Source organism: Lycorma delicatula, chromosome 4, assembly GCF_047948215.1.
Source record: "Lycorma delicatula isolate Av1 chromosome 4, ASM4794821v1, whole genome shotgun sequence".
In the NCBI taxonomy this organism is placed as follows: domain Eukaryota; kingdom Metazoa; phylum Arthropoda; class Insecta; order Hemiptera; family Fulgoridae; genus Lycorma; species Lycorma delicatula.
In genome coordinates this window covers 77,684,640-77,703,971 of record NC_134458.1, presented here as the reverse complement: position 1 = coordinate 77,703,971, position 19,332 = coordinate 77,684,640, and the positions used below count along the sequence as shown (strand labels likewise).

The following is a 19,332-nucleotide window of genomic DNA, read 5'->3' as shown; positions in this document are numbered from 1 at the left end:
CTCGTTACAAAAATGGAATTGCGTTAACAGCATGCTATAAATATCTTCAAGTGTACTATGATTTTGATCAAATAAAAACAAAAACTTATCAAAATGACACCTTGGATTTAATAATATGATGATTGTTTGAAGTCGTTGGATCGAGTGATTCTTGAAGGAAAAAGGTTTATATATAAAACGCACTATAATCGTAGTTCACGTCCAAGGTGTCTCTAAATGTTTGAAGAACAATTAAGCAATTGTAAAATACTAGTGATACATATGACAAAACATTTGTACCGTTGTTCTTTTAATATTAGTTAGTTATTTTACGCAATAGTAGTTAACTTAGCGACACATGAATCTGTGAGTAGTCCTTCTAAAAGAGTTAATAGGAAATACCATATGGAGGACGAATCGTACAGGAAGGATGTGAAAGATAAGCCAGGGTGTAATATACCCGACCGTTTTCTCTGTGGCATGAAAATGCATACATGTTAACTTCCTTTTATTTTTAAAGGCTGTGTGTATAAACCATTCCTTGTACGAGCGACGTTGCCACTTGTTTTTAGGATCGTATGTCAATCTGCAAACAATTACTTAAGAAAAAATTAAGCAAGCCTTCCAAGTTATTTATTTGAATTTTTAATTCCACCCGCTTAGTCATTTGTTTCAAATAAGTAAATGATTTTTGTGTGATTCAATGAAGGAAGACGTTTTTAATAGTGTCGGCTAATAATCCCGCGGTTATATTAAACGTTTTCACATGCATGGAGTAAATACTTTGTCAGTTGTAGTCTAATATTGGATTTAATTGTATTAATTTAATTTTAAAAATATTCATAAAGGAAGTGCATATCCAGTAAACTGTTGGTCTCTTTTTCATTATTGTTTACCGAAATATTATTTTTTCGCCAGAATGTTTTTTTAAAATTTGTATTATATCTGTTTTAATTCGATTATTACCAGGTTATATATATGAAAAATATAAATTGAAAAATTTCTCGTAAACATCCCCGCAGATGTAACAATCGGTAGGTGGTGAAGATATGTTTGTCGCGTACATTTTTAAATAGTTTTGATAAAATTGTTTAGAATTCTAAATCGGGAAGAACTGATCACTTTAATAGTTTGTCAGTATACCTTATCAGCGAGTGCGATGTCAGCTTTTGGCATGATAACTGCTACATAAGATAAAATAAATGAGAAATGTTTTTCTTTTTTCGACTTTCCAAAAAGTAATTTTTATTTTCTGAGAGTGGAGGTAGTTTTTAAATTTGAAAGAAAATTCGCATATTTTAATATACATATATAGTATATGATTATACATAATGTATAATTTGATAATACGCGCGCGCGCGTGTATTTCATAACTGCGTTTCGATGTTTTTTAACATTTATGTTAGACAGAAATTATATTAAATAATTTGCTTATATAAACTGAAGTATGATATTTAAGAGATGTGTTGAGGATGAGATTGACATAGAGTGAAAGAGTGCACCAAACCGTTTAATTAACTTAGGCCAAACAAAAAAATAAATATAATGACGTTCTTTTGTGCAAGATTAGTCCTATACGTAAATGAACATTGCAGAAAATTAATGTTTTAATTACAGGAATATCTAAAAGTATTATTACTGTTACTTATTATTAAAATAATAATAATTTTTTCCTATTCAGCATTAGCCTAACGCATGTGTGTTAGATGTACATGACTGCCGAAACTGGTTGCGGTGGTGAAAGTGCAAAGCATTTATTGTCAAGGACAATCAACATAATCTTAACCCGCCTACCACATAACACTTGACCACATAACACGCCCTTCTCTCTTCTCGGTCGTATCATCCCACTTTTAACATCCACATGGCAAATTGTTTCTTTTTTCTTCTATCTTTCTATCGCTTAAATTTTATGTGGGATTCACTTAAGGGAATCGATATGGTATAATCGATTATTAACCCGTCTTTTGTGGTTCATTCATTAATTTCTTTCGTTCATTCATGCGCGCGCGCGCACACACACACACTCACTTGTATATGTATTAATCATTCCTTATATAATTTCTATTTGTTATTTATAATCATGAATACAATGGTTTATTAAATATAAATATTTGCATAAATTGTTTTATTATACTAGATAAAGCTGTTCGATGTGACCTCATTTTGTATCCACCTCTACATTGTGGTTCACAGATGTACACGCGCACACTAAATATTATATTTAGGTAAAAGATGCATATATTATCGTACCATATTGCATATTGAAATTATGACATATATGTAATAGATTAATTAAGAATTCGGTTATGCGAATCATTTACTAATAATACTTACGGTACTTTATTTTGATACTTTATTCTTTGGCAGTTGTTATTACTTAACGGTGATTGTAAACCGGCTTTTAACGGTTATCTTCGTAAAATTTGCCTTGTTGAAAAATAATTTTAAAACATTTGTGAGTTATAACATTTTAATGAATAAATAATGTTTTTCTTTAGTACTACAGACTACAAGAACATTTTTATTTAACATCCTTGAAGAATTTGGTGTGGATTCCAAAACAGTTAGCATACCTAAACAGACACTAAAAAGATCGAAAGTAAAATTCATGAGCGAACTCAGAAGAATTAAAAATTAATACAGGTATCTCCTTGTCTCACCGACTCTTTTTAACCGCGTCTTAGAGAAAGTAATAAGAGAAAGGGAAAAGAAGATGAAAGAAAATGGAACGCACCAATAAACAAAATCGGATTCCAAATTGGAATTAATTGCCTAATTTTTGCCGGTGATATTGCAATTTTCTTAGAGAATCTCTAAAACGGCAACAGAACAAATAAACCACGTTAAAAAAATTGCAGAAAAAGTAGAGTTAAAAATTTCCTTCAGAAATAGAGAATTCATGACCGACATCAAAGTTTCTCACAAGTCCCTAAATACGAAGTATGAAAAAATCAACAAAGTTAATAAATTTAAATATTTGGGGAAAATAATCCAAATCGACGGGTTAGGTAAAGAAACCGATCAAACAAGAACGAGAAAAGTGGAATTGGCCTAACGATTAACAAAAGACATTTAGAACATAAACAACATCTCAATAAAAAATAAAATCAGACATTACAATTCGCTGATCAAACAAGAATACCAGTACGAATCTTCAGTTTTAAATCGGGTGAAATAATGCAATCTTTAAAAAAATGTACAAATAAAAGGACCTTTAGGAAATCCAGGACCAATAAAAATAAGAACACGATTACAAATATAGGAGTAATAAAGATCTTTACAAATACGATGAAACTGAAAAAATGTCAGATTCCATCAACAAAAGAAGATATAAATTCCTCCTCCATCTTATGAGAGTATACGATAACAGGTTCGCAAAATAAATCTTCAATCGTGTTTATAACAAAAAGAACGAAATTAATGGATTTCAGTAGTTGAAGAAGATCTAAAAGAAATGGAAATATCTGAAGAAGTAGCAGAAGATAGAACAATGTTTCCAAAAGAAAGAGAAAAATGAAAGCAAAAACAATTTCTGGGCAGAAGAGAAAGAGCAGAAACGAAGCGAAAGAATGAACTATTGGAGGACCAGAAAATAAAACGCTCGGAGGAAAGAAAAATAAATACAAAATTTCAAGTAGTCCTCAGTCAGCCAAAATAAAAAAAAAAAGTTTATATAACTCGATTTACGATGCCAGAAATGTTTGAAATTTTTTATTTGGTAAAAAAGTCCTTTTTTACGTTTGGCATATTTTTTTGTAACAAAAAGGGTTCATCTGTGAGTGAAGTTCCTCGATTTTTATATTTGGTTACTTAAAATTCTCTTAAAATTACTAGATACGAGGGCCGCCTTTTATGTTTTTACAGAAACGATGAAAGAAAAATGATTTTTTGGTACAAATCGTTTTATTGTTTCTCACAATATTCGCCTTTAAGATTTATTTACATTTGCATGCGTTCGAACCAATTCTTGAAACATTTTTTCCACTCTCAAGTTGTACCTCAAAAATATTGTTTTGGAAGGATTCGACAGCTTTTTGAGGTAATGAAAAATCGCCGTCCACGCATTTTTTGTTACACATTCTGGAACAAGAAAAAGTCGTTAGGCGATGAATCAGTTAATACGGGCAATGAGACATTAATTCAGCCTTTTTCTCCGTTAAATATTGAATTATTTGAAGTTCTGTGTGAGAGCTGACATTGTCATGATGAAGAATGATGCGACGTTTCCGGTTTTTCCTGATTTCATTAACGACTTCTGTCAGAGTGCTGTATACCGTTCAGAATTAACTGTTTTTCGATCCTCTAAAGCGATGTTTGTAATATGTCCGGTAATAACCGAAGAAACAAGCGATAATTTTCTTGGAACTGTTTCGCGAAAGAAGCACTTTTGTTGGATTTTGTTCAACTTGGAACACCCAAACGGTTGATTGTTGCATAGTTTCCGGCTGGTACGAATATATCGAAGTTTTTTCTCTTGTTACGATGTTATAAACGGATTTTGCCTTTATTCGGTCGAATGTTTTGAGCATTTCCTTACACCGATTGACACGAGCGTATTTTTGAGCTTCGGTCAAATTATGCGGAATCCATCGGGAACAGATCTTTTTTATTGCTAAATGTTAATATGAGATTGAATGTAATATAGTTATCGATATGCCTCTATCTCACGGTAAGTCTCATGACGATCCTTTTCGATCATGTTGCGCACAGCATCGTTGTTTTTTGAAACTACAACCGAGTTTGGTCGACCTTCAGGAAATTCATCGCTGACGGATGCACGACCACGACAAAATTATGCAAACTGATTGTAAATAGTCTTTTCTGATGGCGATTAATTACCAAAAGTTGAACGAAGGGATCCGAGGCATTGTTGTTGATTTAGGCTCTTATTAAAATTGTAAAAAATCATCAACGAATACCTTCACGAGAAATTTCTATTTTTTCATAAAACTGTTTTTTTAAACGCTCACTGTAAATAATAAAAAAAGTTAAATTTTGCTACAATAGTAATGTCACATCTCAATAGCGCCATCTAGTGATCTTTTGTACAAACTCAAAAAGCGATCTCCGTATTACTTACTAGATAATGATGAAGAAATGCACATTATTACCTACGAAAAGTATTTAAAAAATTCTTTACGATTCCATTAGAGAATGAATGTTTTCAGTATTTCTCGCTCATATTATCTTTTTTATGTTTTACCGTATGAAATAACAATTTTAAAGCTACATAAAAAAGTACAACAAAAAAGAAGGAATTTTAGCTTTGTTATGGCTTTTAAAAATGTCCTTATTACTTTTACGATTGCATGACATCTATTATATAAAAAGACTAACTGTTTATAATCGTTTTCTTTTTTCAAATTTTTCCTGCGTTTAATTTTTTTGTTTAATCATCTACGTAATCGTTACCGAACGTTACATTATATCAGTTTTTTTATTATACCGTTACATTTGTATAACTTTCTTGAGTAGAAAACAGTATGAAATTTGTTTACTAAAATGTTTTAATTTAATCGGATTACAATTCCGAACAAAATTAAAATTATTTTTGTTATTAAATCTACTAAAAATTTCCGTAAAAAGAAAGCGTGTTAACAATGCTTGTAACATATTCCGATTATTAAACACTGGATATACATTCGTAATTTATTATTAATATTTTTTATGAATATAAATTAAATAGCTCTTCTAAAGATATCTAATGCAATTATGCGTGTATGTAGTTTATATGTTTTGTATATTCGCTTAAAACTTTCCCTAGCGGTACCGCGAATGAAGTAATAATATTATCATCGATTCTCGAGAGGAGTGCATCACTCTTAGCAGTAATCACCCGATTGCCTTTTCTGGCTTGCAACTTCCTTCATTCTTATTCCGCGCGACAGAGATAGAGATATTTACGTGTCGAGATGTAGAATTCACAATACATCCAGCCGATTGTGTGCTGTGTTGTCTATATCGCTATCGTGTTATTTATATTACTGGTTTCGGTATAGTCCTATGTTATTAAAACTTGTGAGACAACATTTTATCACGGCGTCTGTAATACTGAACGTGTTTTTTTTTCCAGTGATTCTTTTTTCTGATACATCGTTGGATTAAATGTTTACCGAATTCTTTAATATTTTTTAAGATAGTTATGTAACTTTTATAAAAAATTTTAATTTTATTAAACGGGTTCTTTAATTTTTTTTTATTTCAGTTAATACGATTAAAACAAATAAAAATTTACAACCGGTTGCGATTTATTTTGCATTTATTTATTTACTTGTTTTTAAGAAAGATGTATAAATAATCTTGGGATTACCAAAGTCGGTAATTAAAAAAAATAAGTAAATAAAAGTACTTAAAAAAAATTTATTTACGTAACAATCCTTCGTCGATAAAAAATAAACGATACTACTCATAACTCGATGTTCCGATGAACATCTAAAATTGAAGTCGATAACGTTTAACAGAAAAATCACATTTTAATTGAAAAATATTGTAAAAAAGAATACTTATATTTGCTTAATATGCGTGATGAAATTTGGAATTCCACAAATCCACAAACTTATTAAATTTATAAAAGGTATTATAATAATCGTAAAAACTGTTTTTAACAAATCGGGTTTCTGAGATTTATTATTTTTTTTAAATTTAAAGAAATAGATATAATTCATTAAATAATTATATGAAAAATATAAATGTATGCTAGCTAGAAAGTTAAAATTTTTCGAAAATTATGCGAACCGTTTTTAAGAAATTTAATTTTTCAAAGTTCAAGCCTAGAAACGGCAGGTTTTTCAATGTTTGTGGAGTTGTATCTAATAATTTCGGAACATCTGAAATGATGATAAAAAATAAAAATTGATTGTGTTATTCATTCTTTCTTTTCAGAGTTCCACACGTTTAAATGTGAATTTTTGGTTGATGCTTTGTCTAGAAAACTATAACTAAACCTCCGATTGTGGTAAAGCCCTATAAGAGTTAACAACAGTTTTCATTAGCCTAAAATATATTTTTAACATCTATGTAAATGATAAGGTAATTAAATATATATTTCACGATAGTTAATTCTAGATTATATTTTGTTACTTCACGCTATCTTATATACTTAAGCGATAGGAGCTTTTCTGCCTTTCCGGCCTTCTGGGAACCTGTCGTTAAGCGCAGTCCGCATAACTTCTGCATGATTTGGAGGGGTTCTGTCCTGTTCGAAAATCAGCCCTCTGTATTTTCAATCTGTGGAAACACAAAGTTCTCTAACATATCCGAGTAAACTTCGCTCGTAATAATCTGCTCGTGAAATAAAAAGAACGGTAAAAAAAACGGATTACGCATGATACCGCACCTGACATTCACTTTCGGTTAATTTCGAACGAATTCCACCGATTCGTGTGACTCATACTCGAGAATTATGGCGATTCACGACTCCATGAACGTGAAATGTTATTTCATCAGAAAATAAAATGCGCTGCACGTAGTTTTCATCGACGGTAATGAAAACTAACATATTCCAAATTGAACTCTTTGCGGCTTACAGTTATATGTAATTTCACGGAGTAGCTGCGGTTTATAAGCACGAAGTTCAGTCGCTTGCGAACAACATCGTGGACAGCGCTTTTAGGAATGTTTAGTCGACAACTAACGCTTACGAACTGAACGTTTTAGACTTAGTCGGAATAACGGTCGAATCTTTATGTGTTTTCGGGATTTGTTTTAGGCCTACCTGGTGAGGGTCTTTCCAAAAACTGTCCAAAACCAAAACTGTCCTTCCAAAAACGTATGCTTTTGTCACTCGGAGAATTTCTACGATAGATTGATACATGGACGGTGGGAGAATATTTAAACTAAAATTTAATTGCCGTCACTTAAAAATTACGCATAAAACACTATTGAATGCTGCAGAATAAAACTATATTCGCTGTTGAAACCTCGGAACTGATTTTCAGACAACCCGTATTACTACAGATTTATATATCGGTGATAGAGAAAATTGGCTTTTCTATTGTCATAGATTTTATAAACTTGGACTCAAATTTATACAGTTTTAAAGGCTTTACTTTGAACGGGGCTACTGTGAAAACCGATAAGTACCTAATATACACTCGGGTATGAGAGGAAAAGTCATTTATTTTAACAGGAAGAAAATTTACTCTTGCCGTGTATCTTTAAAATTAACAATTTTATTTCCGTTAGACGTTATTTATTATAATTAATATCCCTGTATTTTAAATTACGTAATATAGATTTAGGCTCTGCTAAATTTGAATAAATTTATGTATCTTCATAATTCGTTCGTATTTATAATGCTAATTCAACCTAGTTTGTGAAAGTTATATTATACAACTCTTCTCGATCTAATGATTATGTATACAGTCTAGGCCTTTGTAGGCTAATTAACTGCGTACTTTACCGTAGTATTCTAATTATTATAGGTGAGGTAAAGGTTTATAGACTTCATATAATTTCATTATTTACTCTTATTGGAATATCAGTTTCTTTTTTACAGATTAAAAAAAAAGAAGGAATTTATCAATTTAAAAGGATTTTTAACAAAATTAAAATTGAATCGCTAAGTACATGACTTAAGATTTAAAAAAGGTTTTTCTTCATTTCTAACTGTTGGATTGATATTGAACGGTGATGTTTATATTGCAATATCGTTCTTATATTTTAAGTATTTTTACGGGAAACTTTAACAAAATTTGAAGAGGAAAACTTTCGGTAAAAAATAATCATATTCTCCCGCATTCTAAAAAGGAGTCTTAGTTTACGTTGGATAATAATATCTTCGTTATTTCTCTGCATTCAATTTCTTATTTTTAACTAGACACAGGTTGTCACTTTTCATGCAGATTGCTTGTACTATTCGGGGTATTTTTTTATAAGAATTTATATATATATATATTTTTAAACCTACACCAGTCTGTACCACAGGAAATAATTCCACTTATTGGCATTTCTTTTCTTTTGTTCCCAAAAAAAGATTTCATTTTGTGTGAGTGTTTTCGCCTTTGTTGGGTTCATTTTATTCTTGCTCTTTTCTTTTGAAAGCCTTCTCGTGTTTTGAGTGTTTTTCTGAACGTGATTATTTTAGGGATTTCGTGTGTTTCTATCTTTGATCTTTTTTTTATATCGCCTTTGACATGTTTGAATCGTTTGGGAGTTATATTTTTGTTTCGGTCTAGGTCGAAAATTTCCTTGTTTAGTCTGATTTCTTCCATTCACATCAGGTGTCGGTAGAAAACAAGTCTGTGTTTCGTAATCGCGTCTGATAGTTTATAAAGTAGGTACTTCCGGTAAAGTACCTTCCAGAAAGACGGTAGGAAATTGTAATTTCCAACCGTTTTCTGTTTCTGGATCCTAGTATTTTAGTTTCTGTATTTTCAAGTTTGGTTATTTCTTCTCGGTTTAAGATTATGTATTCGGCCTCATATAATGTCTGGTCTTACGGCTGCTGAATAATCCCTCTGTTTCTCCGTCCTTGAGATTCATTTCTTATATATATTCACGGTCATTCTCTAAGCTTTTGTGAGTTTTGTGATGGTGATTTTATTGGCTTCCGTTGGGCTGTGTTACTTCAATAATCATATCTATACAGCGAATAAAAATACAATCGGTTTTAAAGAACGTAGTAAAAAAATTCTATTCGTTATTAAAATTTTTAAAGTTGGCCGCGAATTAGCGATTAGTAATTGTTGGTATTTATTTAGTTTTAAATTAGAATTAACGGTTACAATTATGCGCAACAGAAAAAGAGCAAAGTGTGAGGATTTCTATTGTATTGTATTTGTATGAAATGACTTCGCTCTTTTCTAATAGACGGTTGAGATTCCCAGTAGTTTTAATTATAAAAAGATTATAATAAAATTAATTTTAAATATAAAAAATTGTACACTATTAAAAGCACAAATAGTAAACCAACATTATTATTCTGTATAATGTGTTGTTTAAACATATAATTCAATGCAAAACACAATTTCTTAACTTTATCGGAAGTTGAAAAATTAAAAGAAAAAACACAATACGAATAGGAATCGATTAGAATTAAAAAAGAAGCGAATATTTAAATGAACTTCAACATTATTTATTTTTTATGTTCCTTCTAACGAAGTTATGAAACATTGAAATTGAAGTACCGGGAAATTAAATGAACACGAGAAAAATATTAAAATTTAAAAAACACGACTGCCAAAAAAAAAACGGTTAATTAAAGAGGGTATGCATGACAGTTTTGTATATAGTACATGTATGAATTATAACTTTTTTCAATTTTTTAAAATTTATTTAAACATATATATATATATATATATATATATATATATATATATATATATATATATATATATATATATATAAATGTTACTATTAAACGTAAGGATTCCAACGCGAGGTCATACATCTAAATCGGTTCAGCCGTTGAGCTGCCATGGTGGAACAAATAAACAAACAGTGGCAGGGGATGGCAAACATGCAAGGGGATGGCTTATTCCCACTTCTTTTCAGTGTGTTGTTTGTAAAGGTCATTAGGGAAGAAAAAAATTGTAAATCTGCGAAGAAAAATTAGAAAATTGGATTGGGATATGCTAAAGAAAATCTGAACACAGGTTGTATCGCTTTTGCAGGGTGTTGCATTCATTCATTTTTTTAAAAAAATTTATTCAGTATAAGATGTAATTTTTTTCACGGAGTGTTTCGTAATGTACCACGTGATAAAAAAGTTATTGAAAGAGACAAGCTTTTTCTTTCGTGATGAACATTATATTTAAAACATTTATAAAAATGAAACTGAATTATAATTACAAAATAAATTAAGAACAGTTTTGATTCAAAAAAATATATATATATATATATATATATATATATATGTATAAATTAAATTTTACAATTGCATTGTATGCAGTTTAATCTACAATGTATATATATAAACAATTAGTTTAGGTTATCTTTTCCAAATTTACATTACTTCTGTGTTTATAATCTGTAATATCAGCAGATATACGTACAACTTTCTTGTATTTTTGAAATTAATTTTAACGTGCGAATTTTTTCTTTTTCAATAACCTAGCGAATTAATTTGATATAACTAGTAATAATCAATAAATATGTTTTGGTCATTCGGACTAACGGATTTCAGTTTACTAGAATTTCATTGATTTTTACTAAAATAATTTCCGATGAAAATAAAATATACTTATTTTTTTTTTTCATTATAATGGTTTAAAAATAATATTTTTATTAATTTTACATAAGAATTTGAAAAAAAAATTAAGACGTAGTTTGTAAAGAAATTAATTTTCGCTCGCTTTTTGAAGTAATTCGTGATATTTATATTACTAATTTTCTATATAATGTATTACACAATTTTTGTGAATACATTATTATTTTTCTTAAGGTTACGTTTAACGTACGCTTTACTTTAAAGTAATTTTGCACGCTATATTATACTGAATATGTTAGTGAAAATCGTTGCGGTTTCTTTTTTTTTATTATATTTGTATAATTTAAGATAAAAAGCTCATGTTAATTAAGGTGATAAAGTAATCCTTTAAGCTTTTTTCTCTCCTTCCATTTCATATGTGTGATATTTGTGCACGCGAGCTGCTACGCTTTTTTTGTAGTCTGCTTTGTTTGTTTTGTAGTTCTTAGTATAGAATTATTAATTAACTGACATATTCATCGACGGAAATGCATACCGATCTCTAAATCGCTCTACTGATTCTTTATTTTGGGTGTGATTCGATTCATTCACCGTACACCTTTTGTGATTATTCATCTGTAATATATATTTATATTCAGTCTGTAACGTAAATGCGGATTTCCACGGGGTGGTTTTTGTTGATCAGAAATCAGTGAATTGAAAGCAGTTAGTAACATTAAAGTAGTGTTCCAAATTATGTGAATTGATCCAATCGGTAATCGGTTTGTAGTAAATTATTAAATCAGATAAATATTATTTATTGAACTCCTACAGAGTGATGACACAACGTTCAAAATGGATCGTTTAGAAAACAATTTAATTCCGGTTCTTAATTTTGGTGAAAGCAAATTAGCTGCGTTAATTGAACGACAAAAAAATTTATTTTGTTGGCATCCATTTCTAGTAGTTTAACGTTAAAAGTACATCCGGTTGTAGAAATCCAACTAATTCCTTCCTTTTAAACCGATCAAAACTTAAATCTTTCTTGAGATAAAATTTTTTATAAAAAGTTGTTTGCAATTCTCATGTATAATCTTCTAGAACTTTAATGTTTTATTTAATTAAATAATTATCTTATTTAAACATCAACTCGTTACTGAAAATCGGGAAACTGAACTGAAAAATCTAATTAATATTTTGAACAGCCAAAAAATTTTAATAGCAGCCCTTTAAGAAACGAAATAGGTATTTGGACGACGACAATTTCGAGTCTGAAAATTTCAGGATCTGTAAAGGTAAACCTTGTAAGGTGATAATGAAGAACATGCCTTACTTAGGAACGGCTTTTCTGGTAAACCGTACAATCATAAATTCAGCCGTAGACTTCAAATCGACATCAAAATACTCTCTCTTCTGACCCTAATGTGTGCTAACAAGACCTGCACGAACATCGATGTTTACGCTCCTATAAATGAAGACAGTAAGAGAAACTTAACAAAAGTTGAAAAATTTTGAAACAAGGTAGAAACAGAAATGGAACGGGCCCCCCAGAACAATATTAAAATTCTCTTAGGTGATTTCAGTGCACAGATTGGAACAGATAGAAGAAAAGACAAAGAAGTAAGCAGAGTACTACACATAAAAGAACCGATAAAAACGATGATAGACTAATCTCATTGTGGCAGTTTGAAGATCTCAAAATTATGTTAACATATTGAACGACTCCCTAGGAAGACAAAAATATGGAGGTGTCCGTGTGAAAGACTTGGGAATTACAAATAGGTCATGTAACCATTTCGAAAGGGAGCGTAAGAGAAATTATGAGCGTTAAAGTAAAAAAGGATCTCGATGTTGTTTCTGATCATTATCTCACCGCTATCAAAATAAGGTTTTTACTCAAAAATGGGAGAAAGGTGACACTAGAACGAATCCAAAGAATAATCAGAAATTATATGATAACTAACAGGAATTCCATGAAAATCTTAAGGATTTTAAAATAAAAACCGGGCAGGAACTCAAGTTAAAACTTGTTGAAGCAGCACGAGCTGTAGAATATTCACCGAAGAAGAAGAAGAAACATATTTAGTGGAATAAGCTGTGTTGATGCTGTAGCAGAAAAATTACGTCTATGGAAAAATTGTATGCAAATAAAACTGAAGTAAACATCGTAAAATTCCGGCAGCAAAGGAAAGCAACTTGCAAAATTTTAAGAAAAGCGAAAAAGAATTTTGAGATGGGTCTTTTGACAAGATAAACAGTTTCAAAAGAATAACACCAAAGAATATTATAGATTATTTAAGCAGAATTGAAAAAAATACGCACCCCTCAAGTCTTTGCTTTCGTAGGGTGAATGGTGAACTGGCGACCAAAGATAGAAAAAATTGTGAAAGTTTGGCAATATATTTTGAGGACTTAATTGTGAGAAACTAAAGGAGAGAATCCCAGAAATATTAATAGTACAGTAACATACGGACTAGGTGTCACCGGATCTGTTTGAAATTAAGCAAATTATTAAAGATCTGAAAAATAATAAAGCTTGTGGAGAAGATTCCATCGTGGCTGACATGTACAAGATTGCAGATAAAATTACTGTTCAAACATTTAACTTGATTATCAGGGGAACGTAGGAAAAGGAGGAATTGCTAGAGAAATTTAATTTACTGACTTAATAAAAAAACGGACAAGAAGAAACTACCACGGAATTTCACTTTTAATTGTTACGTACAAGATCTTCTCGAAATCCTTACTCGCCGTACTAGAAAGACAAATATAGTCGTACATAGGAGAATATCAGAGGGGATTTAGGAAAAGTAGATCTTGTGCCGAGCTGATTTTTAACCAGAAATCAGTAAGTAGAAAATTTAGTGTTGCAAGGAGAAATATAGTGATCGTCTTTGTGGATTTTATGAGGGCATGATTCCATTGATAGGATATCATTGTTCAACATACTCAGAAAAAATTTGATGCAGATGAGAAAACATTGAACTTTGTAAGGCCAACCCTAACTGGAACAATATAAAAAATTAAGTTCAAAGGAGGAATCTCGCAGTCGTTCAGCATTCAGACATTTATAAGGCAAGGGGATGGCTTATTCCCGCTTCTTTTCAATGTGTTGTTTGTAAAGGTCATTAGGGAAGAAAAAAATTGTAAATCTGCCAAGAAAAAATTAGAAAATTGGATGGGGATATGCTAAAGAAAATCTGAACGCAGGTTGTATCGCTTTTGCAGACGACCTTGCAATCCTAACGGAGGACATAAAAACGGCGGAGGAACAATCGAACATCTCGATGGAAACTATTGAAAAAATAGGTCTAACGATATTAATCGATAAAACTGAGTACACAACATTAGGCATTCACAAAATTATTTAATAACGAATCTTGAAAGAATTAGGAGGACGGAGAAATTCAAATACCTTGGCGAAGTATTACAACCGAACGGGTTAGATAGAGAGGCAAATAAGGCTAAAATAAATAAACTACAGAAGGCATTATAATATAAAGAGAATATTAAAGACGGGAAAGATTCGACATTACTCCACAGTAATTAGGTCTGCAATGAATTGTGCTACAGAGTGTGTAACTCTAAACCGAGGAGAGATCGATAAATTAAAGTTAGGTGAAATGAAATTACCAATACTCGGACCACGGAAAACTGATAACGGTTGGAGGTTACGGGAGAACGAAGAACTCTACCTCTGTATAGACAGACTCATAGATGCCATTCGAAAATGAAGAGTGGCCTTCTAGACGCACTTGGCTAGAATGATGAAAACAGATTAAAGAGGATTTTCGAGAAGAGCTATAAAACCAAAACGAACATTAAGCGGTCCACACAGGTGAAAGAAGATCTCGTGATTTCAAGAATAAATTCAACATGTATAACGGAAAGAGATACATTTAGGAAGATGATCCAAGTTTTTTAAGGTTTTCAGAAACGAACCAGAGAGTGTAGCAGTAAAAAATGGTCGCAAGAAAGGAAGGAACAAAATAGTTTGAAAATGAAGGAGAGTTGGAAGAAAAGGAATCAGTCAGGGATTAACTATTAAACGTAGTCCTATAGTGGCCGGTGACGAAAAAAAGATTACGTATGGTTGAAACTATGAAGTAACTGAATACGGAAAACTGAGCGAAATGCGGTTTATATATTGCAGGGAAAAGATTTATCGTGAAATGTGTTTTGATTTCTAATGATCTATTGTATATCGAAGAAAATATAATTAATATTTTCAAAATTATTTTAAAAATCATCCAAGCAGGACAATTTTTTTTATCACAAATATTCACTCTAAACGCCGTAATTTGATTGATCAACAATTTTTTTTATCCTAATTTAGTACAAGACGGCTTTTAAATATTGCCTATAATTTATACCTTTATAAAAAAAAATTCTAGTTTGAATGTTGAGATGTTTACAATCAATGTAAGTAGGTATGACGATCGTTGTTGTTTCAAAACTAGCAACTTGAATTCAGAGCAATAAAATGATTGTGAAATATTAAAAATAGAATTTTAATGTTGTTAGATCACCTTCCTTGGCCTAGTTTATTAAAAGCTTACTTACTTAAATCTCTTGTTTTAGACGATATACTTAAATGTGGTTAATGTTTGTTAAAATTTTTATTAGTTGAAAAAAAATTGATTTTAATGATTAAACAGAACTTACATTAAAAATATTTTTCGTAGTTCTACTGGGTTTTTTTGTGAAAAAAATTAAATAGAAAATTTAGTTGCATTTTTGAGAATCCCTAAATCTGTGGGTAGATTATTGGAATTATAAGTTTCATTCTTTAAATGGATTTACTTGAGAATCGTTTAACTTTACGTATGTGTTTTGTTATTTGTTTTTTATATACGTCTGTGTGGGCACAAAGCAACCTACTTAAGGTTGTGGTGTTACAATAATAATGTTGCACGTTAAAAAATAGTAAACAGATAATGTATTTTTCTTAGTTTTTAAATAAACATAACATATGTTATTACTGTAATATTTACCGGCATACAGCCGTATTAAAAGGCATATAACGATGCGGTTTACATATTTTTTATGTAAATAAAAATCGTAAGATATGAACTTAATTAAAACTTAATATTACTAATAAATTTGTATTAAGTTGTTACATTTCTTAGCAAATAAAATGATGAAACGTATGCAGTTTTTAACTTGATTTATCTCTGTTGAATTTCTCTAAAGTCGAATTTTTTAAACTTATTTGTACAATTAAGTTCCTGTATTTTTGATTGACATATTCCTTAAATTATATTCGATTTACACTGTAAGTCGAAATAAATTAAGAATTATTGATCAATCAATAAATATTATGGTTTTGTTTTTTCATTTAGGTCATCTGTGACCACGTTAAGATGTTTGTTCCAGCATTTTTTTCATGAGTTCCAGCGTTCAAGTCCTAGTTAAGCCAGTTATTTTTACACGGATTTGAATACTAGATCGTGGATACCGGTGTTCTTTGGTGGTTGGGTTTCAATTAACCACACATCTCAGGAATGGTCGAACTGAGAATGTAAAAGACTACAGTCATACATATCATCCTGATTCATCCTCTGAAGAATTATCTAAACGGTAGTTACCGGAGGCTAAACAGGAAAAGAAAGAAAGCATTTTTTTAATGTTTTGTAAATTAAAATGTAAACGTCAGAAAACAATTCAATTATTTGGGTAGGTATATAACTTAAACGGAAGAAAAAAATGAGTGTTCTTCCTTGTTCATCACGAATACATTTTTAAAACAATTATGTTAAATTAAAATATAATGTATGTATATATCTGTAATTACAATTTCTCTGGTAGTTTCTATAGCTTCAGCTTATCTTGGTTTTGTGGAATAATTCTTTTTATCAGTAAAACGTTTTAATAATTGTAAAATATTCATTTCCTCCGTCAGTGGATTTTCCTTTATATTCAAATTTTCTTCTTTAAATTTTGAACATCGAATTTGTTTTGCATACATATTTAATTTATTCGTTTGAAAAAAATAAAAATATGGTTTAATTATCGTCTGATAGGCGGGATTAAGACAATTTAATGAGGAACTGATATAGAATGCAATTCACAATCGTATATATGTGTGAGCGGCTCCTAGAGAATTTGAGATTTATTTTGGTGTTTATTAAGAGGAATAACGTTTTTCTGTTCTGAGTAATTTATGAAAGCTGAATTTAAATTTGATTAAGTTTAATTTAATTAAATTTGATTTATTTTGCGGTTCTATTAAGACAAATGAAACCGGTTACTCTGTTGATTACAGGAGAAATATACGGTATTAAATAAGCGACCGACTAAAAATGTTACCTTAATTAAGTTGTATTCTGTTAATTATTTAATGTAATTTGTGTGTTTTTTATTTTGCATGTTGTTTAAAATGGAATGCGGGTGGTTATAGAATACCGTTACATATTTTATGTTTTTAAAGTATTTGTCTGGCGCCGCTTATAAGATTATTTTTTGTGATATGGACGTTAGTGTTGAATATGTTTTAAATCCGTTAAAAAAAGTATGATAAGAATTTTGATGTTTTTGGGGTCGAATTATGTGTAGAAAAAATTATTTATTCTATATATATATATACAGTGCCAACTTACCGATTGATTTTATAAAAATGTGTTTTTTTTTAAACAGATAACAGCCAGCATATTTTAACGAAGTGATTTTTATGTGTTAAACTTGGGAAACACTTAGTTTTTAAAATTTAAAAGAAAATCTCATAGGTAGGTTTTTTGACCGGTGATAATAATGATAAATAAATTGAGTTTTATCGGTTAGTAAAAGTGAAAATGCTACTATGGGTATGACAGCTGGAGCTAGCAATCAAGCGGAGCGTCTTCATTCAAGAGATAAAGAAAACGTCCCTGCTTATAATGTGAGTAATATGTACATTTAAAACTAAAAAAAAACACAGTAATCTAAATTGTTGCTTGTGAATGTAATTATGGTTTCATGCTTTAATTTATTGTGTTAAACTATTTTTTTATGAAGAATTACTGTTTGTTTTTTTAATCATTTTCGTGTCTAACTTCATTAATCGTTGAATCCCGATTCCTCCGATTTCTAATTTAAAAAATACTAATATTTCTTTGAAATAAATTGCTACAACGGATCATAATTTCAGTTAATTTCTACTGAAATTTGTTGTATCAAGAAACTTGACGTCGTAATGACCTTAAGAAACTTCTGGTTGCCATTCTTAGAGTAAGGAGCGTTACATTCAAAACATGAATTTAGGGGTGAATTTTTCCTGTTCATCAGACATTTGGAAAAGGTGCCTAAGCATGCCTTAGTTAACGTACTAAAAGTAGAGAGCCTTACTGCCATTCCGTCATTTGTTTATAAACAAAATAAAATTTAAGAAACGTGTTTTTCACTATTTTGGTTTTAGGTCGTTAAATATTGATTTTACAGAAAAAAAATCCTCTTGTCAAAAATATAAAGAGGAAAATTTTACACAAAAACATCTATGGACGCATTCCGATCAGATCAAAAATAAACGAGCTAGCGCAGTAAAGAGTAGTGCTCTATATTCTGCGTATACGGAGAGATATGAGGTAGCCGGCGGCACAGTTTCAACACGCGTGCGCAAAAAACAAATACCTATAACTTCTGATCTACGATAGATAATGTAAAAAATCAAACTGTCATCCATAAAAGATACCTAAAGGAATAACTTTTGGTAAATTTAAAAGAATTTATTAGATTAAGGAATAACATATTATAGTATAATGTTGTCAGGTCGAAGTTTTTTCAAATGTGTTTATCAAAGGCCTGCTGATAAAAACCACATTCGAAATGTCGAAAAAAAACTATGAGAATATATTCATAAGGTGATTAGTTATGAATTTAATAAGTTTCATAGCGTAATATATTGTCATTTTTTTTAAATATTAGTAATTTCAAAATCATTATATTAAAAAAAAAAAGGTATTGTGGGACTGTTAGTAAGTACAAAAAACTCAAATTAAATGTTAAATAATAGCAATAGTTAGAATAATATATTTACTTTTAGATGGTAATATCAGTTTTACGTAAATTTTAATTTTTGAGTGAGTTTTGTGAGAGTTATGTTTGTAAAATGCGTCAGCGCGCACCATTATTTTATTGAGTGTTTCATTACCTTCGATTTCATTAATATTCAAAAAAATTAATTGTTTAAGACAAAAAACGAGTTTTCTTTTTTGTTTTTGATGTAAGAATCATTCTCACGTTTATTT

At 30.2% G+C, this 19,332-nt stretch overlaps 1 protein-coding gene across 4 annotated transcripts in view; it reads left to right on the top strand.

Moving 5' to 3' along the window:
- The window catches only part of Wdr62 (WD repeat domain 62), a 315,495-nt gene that overhangs the window by 120,612 nt on the left and 175,551 nt on the right, over positions 1-19,332 (top strand). Inside the window, exon 2 of one of the 4 annotated variants that reach the window (XM_075363397.1) lies at positions 17,747-17,987. The exons of the other annotated variants lie outside the window; for them this stretch is intronic. Within the exon in view, the coding sequence (XP_075219512.1) occupies positions 17,910-17,987 (78 nt within the window). The 5' untranslated portion in view covers positions 17,747-17,909. The remainder of the gene's footprint in view (positions 1-17,746; positions 17,988-19,332) is intronic. 4 annotated transcript variants of the gene reach the window in all.